Source organism: Equus caballus, unplaced genomic scaffold (assembly GCF_041296265.1).
Source record: "Equus caballus isolate H_3958 breed thoroughbred unplaced genomic scaffold, TB-T2T haplotype2-0000448, whole genome shotgun sequence".
Classification (NCBI taxonomy): domain Eukaryota; kingdom Metazoa; phylum Chordata; class Mammalia; order Perissodactyla; family Equidae; genus Equus; species Equus caballus.
In genome coordinates this window covers 1700424-1714985 of record NW_027221892.1, presented here as the reverse complement: position 1 = coordinate 1714985, position 14562 = coordinate 1700424, and the positions used below count along the sequence as shown (strand labels likewise).

Genomic DNA, 14562 nt, shown 5'->3' with positions numbered 1-14562 from the left:
CCCACCACATAGGCCGACAATGAGGCGCTTGGGTCTGGTTCTAAGGCCAACAGGAGACTGGGAAAGGTTGAATGCTAGTGAATGACAATATCTGAATTTCCTCGAACTTCCAACCCTTGAAGGTGCAGACCTGACAAGGAGCCCCCAAGGGGCAGTGACTTTTCCCAAATCACACGGCTGGAATCCAGGCCTGTTTGGAGAGGTATTCCCGACTGCATCCACCCCTTCTTGTAATTCTTCCACCTCTAAGTTCGGGGACCAGACCCAGGCGGCACCACCTCCCAGATATGGGAGGCGTTATCACATGTCCACCCGAAGACGTCCCTGGGAATGTGTTTCTAGCGCCATCCCATCGTGCAGGTTGGGAGACTGGGGAGGCCCTGAGAGGCACAGTGGCTTTTCCAGGACACAGAACTGCTAGGAAAAAGGAGATCCGAACTGGGCGCTCTCTCTTCAAAGCTGGGGCGCTGGTTCCGATCCCAAGGAGCTGTGGGGAGGGCTGTGATGGAACTTTCTGTACAGCTCGGGAGATGACACGGGCAAGGAGGGTGAGCGGTCAACAGCCCCGAGGGGGCTTTGGGTGGGTCTGATGGAGGGAAGGGCCCCCCATCCTGGAACCTTGGAGACATGACCTCACTTCCTTGGCGACCGACCCCAACAGAGCTTAGAACTCTGGTCACCAGGCAGCCATTTTGTACACATAGCCCATTTGACCAGAGACACTCGACACAGGAGGATGTGTTCGTGTATCCCCTCTTTGCGAGGCTCTGGCGCACAGAGAGCCAACAATGACAGTCTTCTCCAGCGCTGTCGACATTGGCTGAGACCGCACCTCCAAGACCTCAGGCCATTCGGAAGAAGGAACCCTCAGGTAACACAAGGCAGCCCAGGGCGGGCCACTCCGGGTCAGGCCACAAGTGTGATCCCACCCTCCCATGCGGGCAGCCCCACACCCCTTGACCCTTATTGTGTGTGTGTGTTGGCGGGCATGGAGTGACGGAAGGCAGGGATGAGCGTGGAGCTACCCTGGACGGGAGCAGACGGTTAGGGCTTGGAAGCCTGGCGGTATGTCGTGTTCATATCCCGGGTGGTGGCTGGCAGGATGGAAGGTGAGTGCTGGGAGCCAAGCCGCCCTACCCGTAGGTGAATCCCAAGCCCGTGAGGTGTCATCTCATTCGCTCCCTGTCTGGAGGTCTATGCGGATGCCCCTCTGTCTGTGCTCGGTGTGCGGGAGAGTTTTCCCCCTGTGGGCAAGTGCAGGCAGGCCCCTGCTACCTGCCGCCGCGGCCACCGGACGCTGTCTTTGCAGAGCTCCACCCAGGAGATGGTCCAGGAGCTGGCGCATGGGTCCTACGGCTCCATCTCCCTGGACAGGGGGCAAGTGCAGCAGACCACCGACCTTGCCCGGGGCTGGACTGAGGGGAGAGTGAGTGACACCCGGGGCCCTGAGATCACCGGGGTGTGTCCACAATCCAGAGTCAAATCTGGAGCCCTCCCCTAGACCCGCCCAGGGCTTTCCCACTGGAGTGTCCCAAGGGCCCAGTCCCAAAGGAATCTGGACTTCCACGCCTCCTCACCAGCTACCTAGGAGGGTGGGAAGTCGCTCTTTCCTAACCCTAGGCGGAGTAGACAAAACACTGATGTTTGCGCTTCACACTCGGCCAGGGGCATCTTTGAAATCTGCCATTTTCTGAATCTGAAACCTCTGTAACGAGGGTCTCAAACCTCCCTTTCGTGTAAAAGAAAGAAAAACCAGCGTCCTTTCTTGTAGTCAGCCAGATCCTCACAGCGTCTGTCTGCCCGTGCACTGTCTCCCGACTGGGGAGGGCTGAGGTTCCCACCAGACATTTCCCTTCATGTCAGGAGCACATGAAGCCTCAGGTGGGGGAGCGGGGGAGTCCTGCAGCCCTGGCTTAGGGCGGTTCTCAGTTCCGACCCACAGGACCCTGAGCAGCCACTTGGCAGCCCGAAGCTTCCGTCCTCTCATCTCTAGAATGGGGATGTTTGTGTTGGATTCGCTGGTCAGTGCTCTTAATGCACGCTTTGGTGCGGGGCGGTCTGTCCTTGCCAAGCCAGCCAAGTGTCCTGAGGAACTCATCGTATAATCCTCCCCCCGCCCAAACTCAAATTGGACTTTTCAAGCCTGGAAACCGGTTGGCTGTGGGCAATCCTGTCCCTCCTCTGCACACATCCCTGAGGGGCTCACAGTTCCTGGGGGACCTCCAGACCTTGACTTCCTGGAGGTTCACGCTGGTGCTGGTGACTCTGTGTCCTTCCTCATCTCACCCAGCGCGGAGAGTCACTCGGGCAGCGGAATGAGGCCTGCAGGATGCGGGCCCTCCAGGCAGGCCTGCTGGAGAGGCTGCCGCCGTCCATAGGACCAGCCTTGGCGCCTCGAAACATGGCCAACGTCACCACCATCGTGTTTGACTGCGCGGCTGTCCTCACCTCCCACGGGGTCCTGGACCACCTACTTGCTACGTGAGTGCCCAGCCCCTCCTCAGCACAGTGGTGACTCTGCCCACTGCCAGCTGTGTGTCTTGGAAACGGCCCTCCATCTCTCTGAGCTTCGATTGCTCCTCTGCAAAGTGGAGTGGGAGAGGATAAACTTCATCGGGTTCTGGTGGGCACGAATGGGATGAGCCACGGCAGGTGCTTCCCTGGGGCCTGGCTCTACAGAAGGGGCTGAGAGACGTGCCGTGGTTGTTCCTGGTTATTCTTTCCCTCTCCCCGATGAAGAGCAGTCTGCTCCCCCATCGCTGGGATGGGGCCTTTCTGAGTTTGCAAAGGCACACGGAAAGCACTCTGGCAGGGAGTGTGGGATTCCATGCAGCTGGTCGTGGGGCGGGTCCTTGGAGTAGCCAAGGAGGGGTCTCCGGGGCCGCAGAGGGGCCCCAGGCCCACTCAGCTACCGGGGATGCTTCTGGTTGGAGTTCATTCGAGAACACTGTATATTAAGCACCTGTGACATGCGGGAGCTTTAGAGACACTTGGCACAACGCAGTGAATGAAGCAGACACAGCCCCTGGACCCCCGCAGCAGCCTGAGACTCAGATAGTCACACACCATATCATCCACAGATCCTGTCCCCGGCCTGTCCCAGGGGATGCCCTCCTATGCTCCTTTACGACTGGAGGCCTCTTCCCACGTTCTCATGCATGATGGACCCCAGCGCCAACTAAAGACCTGAGTGTTCTTTGAGTGCCAGACGAGGGCCTCCTGTCTCCACAGAACAGGGCTGGGGGAGAACAAGAGGACAGAGGACTGTGGCTGGGGCGGGCCCGGCACAACTCTGATCTCACTCATCTTTTGATTCCTCTGGGAGGGCTGAGGTCTGATGGCTTCTACTGCAAGGGGATAGGAGTGAAAGAGAGCTGTGGGTGGGGTCCCAGAGCCCCTGGGAACCAGAGGGGAGGCTGGCTTGAGCTGTTCCCTGGCGACCCATCCCCACCACAGTCCCGTCTCCCTCCGCTTCCCCTTCTCCATATCCACCCCTTCTGACCACCACCAGCAGGCCCAGAAGAGAAGGGGTGTTAGCGAGCCGCTCACACATCGGCCTCAGTCCTCAGTCCACTTGCACAAGGGCGTGGAGGGCTGGGCTGGACTGTGTCCAGCCTCTTTGCGAGAAGAGTGGCAGTGGGAAGAAGAGACTCACACAAACCCCGTGTTCCACCTGCTGGATGAGCAGGCCTGCCACTGCCAGGATGGCCACACAGGAGTCAGCGCCGGGGTGGGACTCCCCCCTGGTGGAAAGGGGCAGGCACAGGGCCCAGACCCAAAGCAGGGTGCCTTGGGAGGACAGTGTGGAAGCGACGGCCAGGCCTCTGGCTCTGTGGCCCAACTGCTTCCGCCCAGTACCGCGTCTTCTATGGTGGGAACCTGGCTGGACCCAATGCAGGATTTCTGGGAGCCCACGCCCTTTCCCTCTTTCAGGATGCGGCTGGCCTCTCTGCGTGTCATCTGGCCTGGGTCGCACCTGGGAGGCCCTGCCTACCTTCCCCAGGTCCAGCTGCAACATCTGGGGCCCAGGAGGGCAGAGCTGGAAGGTGAGGGCACAGCAGTCTGGGAAGACTGTCTGCGGTGGGGTTCACGGGCTGGGGTTCCCTTCAAGACAGCGGAGTCTCTCCTGTCTTGTAAAGTCGGGTACGTAGGTGAAACTTTCTCTTTCTCCCGCTGCAGCGCCAGTTCCAGAGCTCCTGCCGGCTCTAGAGCCAGAGCAAGGGCCAGCTCCGGGGCCAGAGGCAGCTCCAGCTGTAGTTCCACCTTCCGCGCCGGAGCTGGAGGCGGCCTCACCACCAGCAGCCTCACCTCCAGCAGCCTCACCTCCATCGGCCTCTCCAGGGCCGGAGCGAGCGCCATCAGCTTCAGCCCCAGTGCCAGCTTCTGAGCTGGAGCAAGATGCGCCATTGACTTTTGGACGATCTCTGCCTCCAGCTGCCGAAGTCACCGCAGAAGCGAGCGCCGAGCTGAGAGAGGAGAGGCCTAAGCTGCTGGACTTCCCTCCGAAGCTGGTGGCCGAGCAGCTGACCCGGATGGATGCGGTGAGCAGCGGGGCTCTTGGGCTAGGTGGGGCCCGCCTTGGTGGGCCATCAGCTGCCCCAGACCTCCTGTTCCCTCAGCCGCAATCCAACGATGTGGGTGCAAGTCACAGCTCCCCCACTTACCCACCGGGTGACCTGGGCCACCTTCTGGCCCCCAAGTCCTTGCTGTCCCCACATGGACAGTAGAGAGCACACCAAGGGTGGGCACCTGCTGGGCAGAGTGGCTGTGCGGATGGATGAGGTCGAACAGAGAGGAAGCGGGGCAGAGAATAGCCCTCTGGTGGGGGAGGGAAGCTCACTGGAGTGCTGCCAAGTCCTGGGTCACTCACCCATCGGCCCAGGAGGCCTCAACAGCCTCCGTACTTATTAGACACCTAGTGCGTCCTTACCTACATGGAAGACAGGCAAACAAAGCCCATGGTTGTTGCTGCCTCGGGGGAACGTGCAGCTGAAAGGGGAGTGGGACCAGGGGGTGATGAGAACGGGTGGAAGATGCCCCTTGAGATGGGCAGGTGTGAGCCGTGTTCTGGTGCTTGGGGGAAGCAAGACTGGGCTGCGAGCCAATGGGACTTCTCTTCCCCGCCCCTATTGGGTCCTCGGTCATCCTGCGCTGGGCGGCCTCAGCGGACACAGACAAAACCCAGAGACTCCCAGAAGCTTCAGGCCACCTCCTCAGGTTCCTGAGCTGCAGCTGACCAGTGCCTCCTGCCTGGGGCTGCGGGGGCCTGCAGACTCTGAGCTCGGGTGTGGCAGGGTCAGGTGACAGTCCCCATCCTCCCCAGGAGCTGTTCAAGAAGGTGGAGCCCCGCCACTGCCTGGGTTTTGTGTGGTGCCAGCGGCCCAATGGGAGCAAGGAGTACCTGGCTCCCACGGTTCGGGCCACTATCAACCAGTTTCTTCACGTGTCCGGCTGCGTCATCACGACGTGCCTTGGGGACCTCAGCATGACGGCCCAGGACAGGGCCAGAGTCGTCGAGCTGTGGATTCAGGTGGCCAAGGTCAGTAGCGGCAGGGCCCAGGGAGCCCCTCCCTGGAGTCAGGGGGACTGCCCCTTCTCCTCTCGCAGCTTTCAGCCTTGAAGTCGGTGGTCTGGGCCTCGGCAAAGTCCTAGGCCCCTTGCTGCCAAGGGCCTGCTGACCTTGAGTGCTGGTCCCAGTGGTGGGAAGCTCCCTTCCCGCCCTGGGTTGAGCTAAAATCTTCCTGCCCGCGAGCGTTACTCATCAGCTCCCAGGTGTGCCCTCCCTCGCTTCCCTGGGCATCTGCCTCATCCAGGACAGCAGAAGCCCACGAGGGGACACAAGCCAGAGGAAGCAGGGCTCCAGCCCGCCGTCGCAGCTCATTCCCTTCCCTTCCTCAGGAGTGCCGAGTCCTTGGAAATTATGCGTCCCTGCGTGCCATCGTGTCTGCTCTGCAGAGCCCCTCCATCAGCCGTCTGCAAAAGACATGGGGACGAGTTGCCAGGTGGGTAGGCCGTGCTCCATCCAAGCACCACCAGGGCGGACCAGACATCCCCCGTGCGACTGCCATGGACCCCTCATTCAGCTAGGACCATCTGGGAGGCAGCGGACCCTAGGGATGGGGACTGGCCTCCTTGCTCGGGTCTCTGAGACTCTCTGAGACCCTAGGCAGTGGCTCCCCCCTTGTCACATCCTGGATTGAGCCACACTGGAGATTTCCAAGGGTGTACTTCGCAGCAACGGAGCCCTCATCGGCAACCAACGCTGTTAGAAACAATGTGCTCAGTCGGAGTGGGAATGGAGGCCCCAGGTGACCGCAGGAGAGCCTCCACCCGAGTCCCACGGTGACCTCAGAGCTCCGAAGAACCCGGGGAAAACCCTCGTCCAGGCCCCAGGCCCTTTGAACCTTCCGGGTTCTCAGCCAAAGGCATTTCGCCTTCAACCGCCCCGGGTTTTCTTTCCTCCTTTCCTCTCCCCTCAGGAAGAGCTCTCGAAAGTTGAAGAGGTTCATCAAAGACCAGTGGGTGAGCAGGAGGCAGCTGGTGAAGGTAAGACGGAGGCTGCACATCTGGAAGGAGGGGGAGCGAGAGGGGAGGGGACCCGGCAGGATGAGCTTTGGTTCTCCTGTCACGTGAAGTTGGTCAGGAAAAGATGGACAGGAAGAGGGATGTGCTAGCTCCATGGGCAGGTGGGGGCAGTTTGGGACAGGAGGCCAGGGGCATGGGATAGAATGGTGCGGGCTGGACTGTTCCAGGAGGCTGAGGACCTGGCAGAAGGTGCCGGTGTCTGGCTTCCATGCTGCTCCATCAGCTGCCCTGCATCTTCCTCCTGGCCACTGGCTGGAGCGAGTGGGCGGGCTTCCTTTCTTCCGAAGTCAGCCCAGTCTGTGCTCAGGAAGCCAGGGCCCCACTGCTCCTTCTGTCTTCACTGTGCCTCGCAAGAAGGGCACCCTGCCTGCCTGAGGGATGGGCACTGCCGGATCCCACGGGCCGGGGGCACTCAGGGGCTTCCCAGCCTTGGGACGGACACTGGACCTGGGACAGATCTGTGTCCCCTCGGTGACTCCCCACTCTGGCCCCTAAAGTGGGCGCTGCAGACAGTCCCAGTGGGATGCTCACCCAGGTCCTTGTTGGCGATGACATGTGCCCCGGAGGGCAAGGGCAAGTGCCCAGGGAACTGATGGCTTCTTCAGGGATCCTTCCCGCCCAGACGTCAGAAGTTTCCTCGTAAAACAGAAAGGAAATGCCACCCCGCAGTGCCCTGGTCGCCCCCTCCCCTGCTAGTCAGACGTGGCATTCGGGGTCCCCATCCTGAGCGGATGAAGAAAGAATTCTGTGCAGGGGAACTCCCTGAGGGGATCCTAGGGAGCTGAGGGCTTTAGCAAGGCCTTGGCCTCGGCCTGGGATCAGAGACTCCTGGGCGTTGGGGCTGGCAGAAGCCACTTGACCAGGCCTCCTGAGACACCTCATCTCCCTCCATCCGTGGCTCGGCCCAGCTGGGGGCCCGAACACAGCCTGAGAGTCCCGAGGACAGCACTGTGGTCAGCGGCTGGGCAGAGGGTGGTGTGAAGGCAGAGGAGACAGGGGCCTGTGGCTGGGAGGGGGAGCAGCCTCTCCTCTGGGGCCCCCTGAGCAAGTCCCTGCCCCTGTGTGGGCCTTGGTCTCCTCATCTGGGAGCCAGAGGGAGATGAGCCGTGGTGCAGGCCTCACAGTGGGTGCCGAGGCTCAAGGGTGGGGAGGAATGTGGGGAGCTTGGACCTGGCTCCAGAGGCAGGCTTGAGCGGAGAGCAGTGATGACGGTCAGATGACGCTTGGGCCTCAGGAGACTGTGGGAGGCAGACAGAGTTCGTCAAACCTTCCAGACGAGGTAACAGGTTCAGGGAGGCCTGGGCGGGCCCAAGGTCACACAGGAGTGAGTGTTGGAGCTGGGATGGCTCTGGAATCAGAGCACCCTGGAGGCGGGAGCCGCAGGGGCACCAGGTGACTGGGGCCACATGTCCAGGGTCCCCGATCTGGGAGGGGTCTGGGAGGACACTTGGAGGGGAGCGTCGGCTCACTGGCCCTGTCAACACCCTGGCAGGAGGCGACCTCTATGTTGACCAGCCTGGAGACGGGCCCCACAGGTGCCCAGAAGGTAAGGGTGCCTGTGGAGGAGGGGCCCAGGAGTCGCAGGAGAGGGGACTCCCCTTCCTAGCCGGAGGTCTCTACCAGCAGAGAGGGAGCCTTTCTCCTCCAGCCCTGCTCCTGGTGCCACAGACCTGAAATGCCTGCATTGGAAGTGACCAGGAGGAGGCCTGGAACGGATGGGCGCACAACGGATTTGGGACAGGGAGGGGCGGGGACCACGTACCCTGGGTTTTGCCAGAGCCGGCTGCTGGGAGGTGCCTGGAGGAGTTTGGGGTTCCTGGAGGAGAGAAGAGGAGGAAATTGGGGGGAGGCCGCCTAGGTGGGTAGCTTGGGCTGGGCAGGAGGCTGGGGTGAGGAGTGGAGGAGAGGTCTTTGACGGCTCCTGAGAGCGGGATCTCATCACCGTCTCCACCCCGCTGGCACAGGGGCTCATCCCCTTCCTTGGCACATTCCTCAATTACCTACTGCTGCTGGACACCAACATGGAGGATTACCTGGAGGTGAGTGAGCCTGGAGGTGGAGCTGGGGATCAGGATTCGGAGATTTGGGAGGAGAGACTTGCACTGAGGCTTGAGCTCACAACCCTTGGCAGAGTCCTCTCGTGAGGGCCTCACAGCCACCCCGGGAGCTGGGTGTCATGGCCATCTTAGTGATGAGTGAATATAGGATCCAGGTGAGCCGCCAGTCCAGGCTGCCTGACTGCGGAGCTGCTGGAGGGTGTGTCTGAGCTGGACTCAGCCTCTCCCTCAGGCCCCGCCCCTGCAGGGAGTGAAGCCAGGCCCCTCCAAGGCAGGAAGCACACGAGTGGCTGAGCATCCCTTCCTGCCTGAGGCCTCAGTCTGTCTGTCTGTCAGAGAGGGCTGTCTTAGAATGTCCCTGAGCCATAGCCCCGTGGCCTCCTTGCTCTGGAGCTCAGAGTCTTGCCCGGGACCCATTCCCGTTTCTGGTAGCGCCTGCTCCCTGGTCGACCCTGCTGGTAGTGCAACCTGAGAAAGGGTGGAGACGGGGGCTAGCTATGGGCTAAGGGGGCTGTTGCTCATGGGCTTTGGCTCTCTGCCTTCCAGGGAAATGAGATCAATTTTGAGAAAAGGAGTGAGGTGAGCAGCTGTGGCCTCCCCGTGCGGAGGGTGGGGCTGTGGCAATCAGAGACTCCTCCGGGGAAGACCTTCTCTGGCCCGATGCCTTGGGCCTTGCTTTCCTTGGGAGAGTTCGGCACCCAGAGCTGGGAAAGCCGTCCCATTGGTGCGTGGGGGAAGGGGCTGGCACCAAGGACACCTTCCTGCAGGAGGAGCTATTTCAAGCCAACTGTGAGAACGAGCAAGTCCTGCACGGAATTGGAGGGAAGGAGGGTTCCCATGTGGGCCAAGACCCCAGACCAGCTCCTTGACCCTCTTCTCACCTGTCTGAGTCCCCAGCACGGTCCCCCACCCAGGCCCCGTCTGCATCATGTCCTTTCTCCCAGGAATTCAAAGTCACCGAGCAGATCTTCCTGCTCCAGGAGGCAGTCCATCTTTACCACATTGAGGCTGAGGAGCGATTTGGGGCCTGGTTCGAGGCCATGGAGCCCCTCAGCGAGGATGAGAGGTGAGGCGGGGCAGGAGTTGGTGAGGGCAAGGCGGACTCTCTCTGATGGCCAGCTCCAGGGAGCCCGTGCCCGTGGCTTCCGGGTCAGTCCCGGGGCTTGTCGCATGGTCACCCGTGGGGCCCTGGGACTCCAACTGCTGGCCGTCTCTGGGAGGGTCACCTGAGGTGTGGCTCCCGGTAGCTGAAAAGTCCCCTCTGTCCTTTAGCTACAGCCTGTCCTGCCACCTGGAGCCCCCACAGGAGAGGGCCGGCAAGATGCGCCGGTTTTTCCTGCCCAAGAAGAACCGCGCGTCTCTCAGCTCAGGGCTCGGTGAGTGTCCAGACAGGCAGGGACTGAAGCCAGGGGCTCCGGAAAGCTTCGGGCTAAGCACGGGCCTAGGGAGATGGACAGCCGGCACGGGGATCCCAGCTCCACTGCTGACCAGGCCTGTGAGGGACAATTCCCTTGACCTTTGTGGGACTCAGCTTCCTCTTCTGTGAAATGGGTGAAGCGAAATGCCAGCTCCCATGTCAGGGACAATGGGGTAGTGTTGACTGAACACTCAGGACAAGGTTTGGAGCAGAATGCAGTGGGGCTGAGGTGTTGGGCTGGGATACTGGTGTGACCCCCCCAATCATCAGTGTCTTCTCTTCAGTCACCAGACCCCTGACGCAGAACCCAGCAACAGTGGCAGATCCCGGTCCTTCCAACAGCTCGAGTGCAGCCTGCTCTTCAGCGGCGGGGACGCGGCTGGGAAACACGCGGGGCCCCAGGCCGGCTCCTCCCATGCTGATGGGGAGAAGAACATTCTAAGCCTTTTCCTGGGAGCCCTGGAGCCCAAGAGGGAGGGGACGACCCCACCCCACAGGCCTGGCAGCTCCACCCCAGCGCCTGTTTACCACTTGGGAAGGGGCCGTATTTCTTTCGTGTTAGTAGTTAGTGCTAGTTTTGAATTTGATGTTAAAATCCTGTTTCTGTTCCAGCCTGCGAGTCACGGTCTGGTTCTTTCCCCTCCTGTGCTCGTGTCAAGGAGACACAGACTCTCGCGTTCCTCCTGGAATGAAGAAATCTTGCAGGGTCTCGGCTTATTGTATGTGAGAGAAGGGAGAAGGGCCAGGCCCCTCCCTGGATACTGAGGGACACCTCCGCGCCCCCCCTTACTCAGAGGACGGCTTCATTTCAGTGTGGTTCACGTGGGCCAGGAGCAGAGACAGCACCCAGAGCTCCTGGCATTTAGAGGGTGGAGGTACTTTCACAGGCAGAGCAACAACCACTGGAATGCGGGTGTCTTTAAAATGGCACGGGCCAGCACCACGACCTGCCCCAGGACAGTGGCTGCTTTTCCACCCCTTTGGAGGAGAGGCCACGTTTTCGGCTTCTCTTGTGGAGGTTCCTCTTCACCAGATGTTAGGAACTTGTCGTTTTCTAATGAGGCTCTGGACAGCAGCAGCTCTAAGTGCAGAGAACGATGTAAAAGCTCAAAACGTGCATGTGGAGGGTCAAGGCCGGAGAAGGTCATGTGCAGATGGACTAAGGGCAGGCAGGACCCTCCCTCCCCCGGCCCCTCTGGGGGCTCCATGTTCACCCTTCACCTGGATTGGAATCCTCTGGGATCCTGGTCCACGGCTCTGAATTCCTTTCCCTGCAAGTTTGGTATCCAGGGGGACAGATCTGTGATGCAGCTTTGAAGGCTACATCTGGGCATCCTTCCCGACGCATCACTGCTCCTTGTCCACCAGGATTTCCTGCCTCCGTGCACTTCCTTCTGCAATTCTTGGAAGGGCAGAAATTCCCTCGAATGCCTCGGCCTCTCTGTCCCGTACCTCGTGGCCACTCCTCCCTGGCAGGGTCTGACGGATCACGGGTGGAGTCTGCTTTGCAAACATTAGATACCCTAATCCTGGCCAAAGAATGACCTATACTCTCCCTCGCTGCCCAGGGTGACATCTGGGCCCCTGTGGTTCTGAGGTGTGTGGTCTCAGGCAATCACCTGTTCACACACTCAGGCATGTTGTTTCTGACTCATCCTAACGGGGCAGGAGGACCTGAGCCTATAAACCATGCAGCCCCTCGGAGGGCTGTGTTCTCTTGCCCAGCCTTATGCTCCGTTTATGGTGTGGGTGTGAACCTTTCCCGTTGGAAGCTTTCAGAGATGAGTCGTGAGAGGAGGGTGGTTGAGGGGTCCAGCAGGGAACGCAAGCAAACGGATGACGGGTAAACACAGCCTGACAAAATTAAAACACTTAAATGGTTCCAGTCTGGTGGTGAGCAGACACTGCTCCGAGCTCACTCCAAGAACCCACCCGGTGACCAGGAGCTAGAGGGTTACCACCTGGCATTTTGAACGCCCCCCCCCCCACCCCACCCCGGGAAAGACCCTGTAAGACTAGGACCACAGGAAGTGCTTGGCCCTTCTGAGTTCTCCCCTCCTTTCTGATGGCTGCAAGTGTCACCCAGACACACAGCAGCGTGAACCCTGCCAGGGAGGCCTCCTCAGTACGGCCAGCAGCTGAGGAGAAATGCTGGTTCCCAGCAGCCCAGGCCCTTCTTGGTATGGCACAGCCATCCAGGAAGGTGACTTTCTAAATGGAAGCCGGAGCCGGCTGTACCTTCCCGCCACAGAGAAAGAGAAGTGCCAAGTCCCAAGGCTAGTCCAGGCCCAGGAGGAAGACACCGTGTCCAAGGGGTTTCCCTCACAGGGCCGTGAGGCTCCTGAGAGCCGACCCTTTGGTTGCAGCGCTTTGTTTGTCATGAGCCTACCAGACGGCAGAGGACAATAACTCGCTGCCTCTTTGGGCTTCCAATGGCCAAAAATGAACTGATCGCCAGCAAAAAGAGGCCCACATGTGCAGCACCTGTATCTCATCAGTCTTTATGTTACTTTGATATAAATTTTAGAGAGAGAGCTATATATATATGTTCACTCACACACAAATATATCATGCACTCTAACTTATTCCAAACAGAATCAAGAAATAATACTCATACTCCTCAAATGCACGGTTTTGCAGCTGGTTCCCTCTCGGTAGCTGGTATTTATAAGCACCTTCTTCCAGGACCCATTTCATCTTCCCTTCGCCCTCCACAAACCCCGCGGCTGGTCATGGTGCTCTGCCTGGTTAGGGGACCATAACCTGCCTTCCTGAAGGGTCTGGGTCATGGCAGTCCTACCTGGATTGGATTCTGCTCATTCCCTGGGGACTTCAAGCCCAGGACGTGCTAGCCCACAAAACGCGGTCAGGAATCTCCTGAAGTCCACACGTGGGCTTCCTCCTCTCCAGGCTGAGGAGCAGAGGGAAGCCCGAGTCCCAGAGGAACACGAGGGCTCCAGACAGTGTCTGCTTTGCATGTCAAGATGGAGAAAACTCAGGGGAAACTCTGAGGGTGAAGCAAGGCAGTCCGTTGTCATCATTCTCTGCACTGAATCCACCCAGACGGTTCCAGCAGAGGCTCCACAACAAGCAGCCCCAAGCACCCAGGCGGGAGGCCGGCTGCGCTGTCCTGCCTGGGCTTGCCCAGTACATGCATGGTCTACATATTTTGCAAATGACCACAGCTGAAGATGCCCAAGGGCTAAGATTCACCCTGAGCTAACATCCATTGCCAATCTTCCTCGGTTTTTTTTTTTTTTTTCGCTTGAGGAAGACTAGCCTTGGGCTAAGATCTGTGCCCATCTTCCTCTATTTAACACGTGGGATGTCTGCCACAGCATGGCCCGATAAGCGGTGTGAATGTCCACAACCGTGACCCGAACGTGCCAATGCCGGGCCTCCAAAGTGGAGTGGGCCAGTTTAAGCCCTGCGCCACCCTAGGTTATTTTAACACATCACTCTCAGAAACTGATAAATCTGTCACGTGAAGGTAAGCAATTCTAAAGAGGATTTCCATAATACTGCAAGCTCCATCCCTCCAATAGACAATCAAGTCCTAACAAGCAGCGGTTTATTGTCACGTTGCTGATGCCGGAAAAGGTCTCTGTTGACAGCACGATCCCTCAAAGGCCTTGTCCATTTCTGTGAATCCAATTTCCAGCACATAGAGATCTAAAGATTGAGGCAAATGTGGTCTTTCCTCCTTGCAACTCTGAATTAACATGCAATAAAGAGCAGAAAAATGGAGACCTGGAAGCAGACCTCTTATTTGAGAACAGAGATATACCAGCGCTTTTGAAATGATCTTTGGAGTCTACCGGAGTATTGCACAGAAGGAATGATCCATTCCGACTAGGTAGGTTTTACTGTGTCGCTGTGAGGGCGACAACGGAATCATCCCGCGAATCGGTAACTCTCTGTGACTTTCAAGCGCAGATAAATAATATACTTCGGAAAGGAAAATGCGAGAGCACCGTGAAACGGAAAGCCCTCCTTGCTCTACTCAGCTGAAATCCAGTCTCTCCTCCACAAGAAATCCCTGTCTATGCTTCCTACGTCCCACAGAGGAGTTTAATAAAAGAAAAGGATTGGTATGTCTTGAAGTTGCAAGAGCTCAAGCAAGAAAACGTGGGACCCTTCAAGGAGACGTCAGTGAAGTGCCGGGCTCCATCTCAGGGGCACCAGCGTCTCCTCTCTTTCCTGGTGCTGTCAGCACATCCTTCTTGGGCGCTCACTTTCTCTGCCTGGCTGCTGAGCCTGTCCACAATCGCTCTCTCCCGCCCTCTTCCCCGTCCCCTCCTGTTTGCTCAGATCTTCCACAGTCACCAGCAATTGTTGGCCGTGGAGCTATGGGATGCCCAGACCAGTTCCCAGAATCATCTCTGCCAAATCTGAGGAAGGGCAGGGGTGTGTATGGGACTGGACGGGGCACCCCATGCGAGCGCACCCCGCAGGAATTCACCTCTGCTGCAAGGTGCAATTTTGCAAGGCTACGGCAAGTTC

At 59.0% G+C, this 14562-nt stretch overlaps 1 protein-coding gene across 1 annotated transcript; it reads left to right on the top strand.

Annotated features, from left to right (window-relative positions):
- The first annotated feature begins 673 nt into the window (after window positions 1-673).
- Window positions 674-10671, top strand: LOC138922057 (ral guanine nucleotide dissociation stimulator-like). The gene is made up of 14 exons (XM_070258894.1): window positions 674-871; window positions 1310-1426; window positions 2291-2481; window positions 3934-4046; window positions 4180-4541; window positions 5324-5539; window positions 5899-6002; window positions 6480-6546; window positions 8078-8131; window positions 8550-8624; window positions 9189-9221; window positions 9587-9708; window positions 9915-10018; window positions 10344-10671. The coding sequence occupies exons 1-14, from the start codon at window positions 737-739 to the stop codon at window positions 10499-10501; spliced, it is 1851 nt and encodes a 616-aa protein (XP_070114995.1). The 5' UTR covers window positions 674-736; the 3' UTR covers window positions 10502-10671.
- Window positions 10672-14562: the final 3891 nt, after the last annotated feature.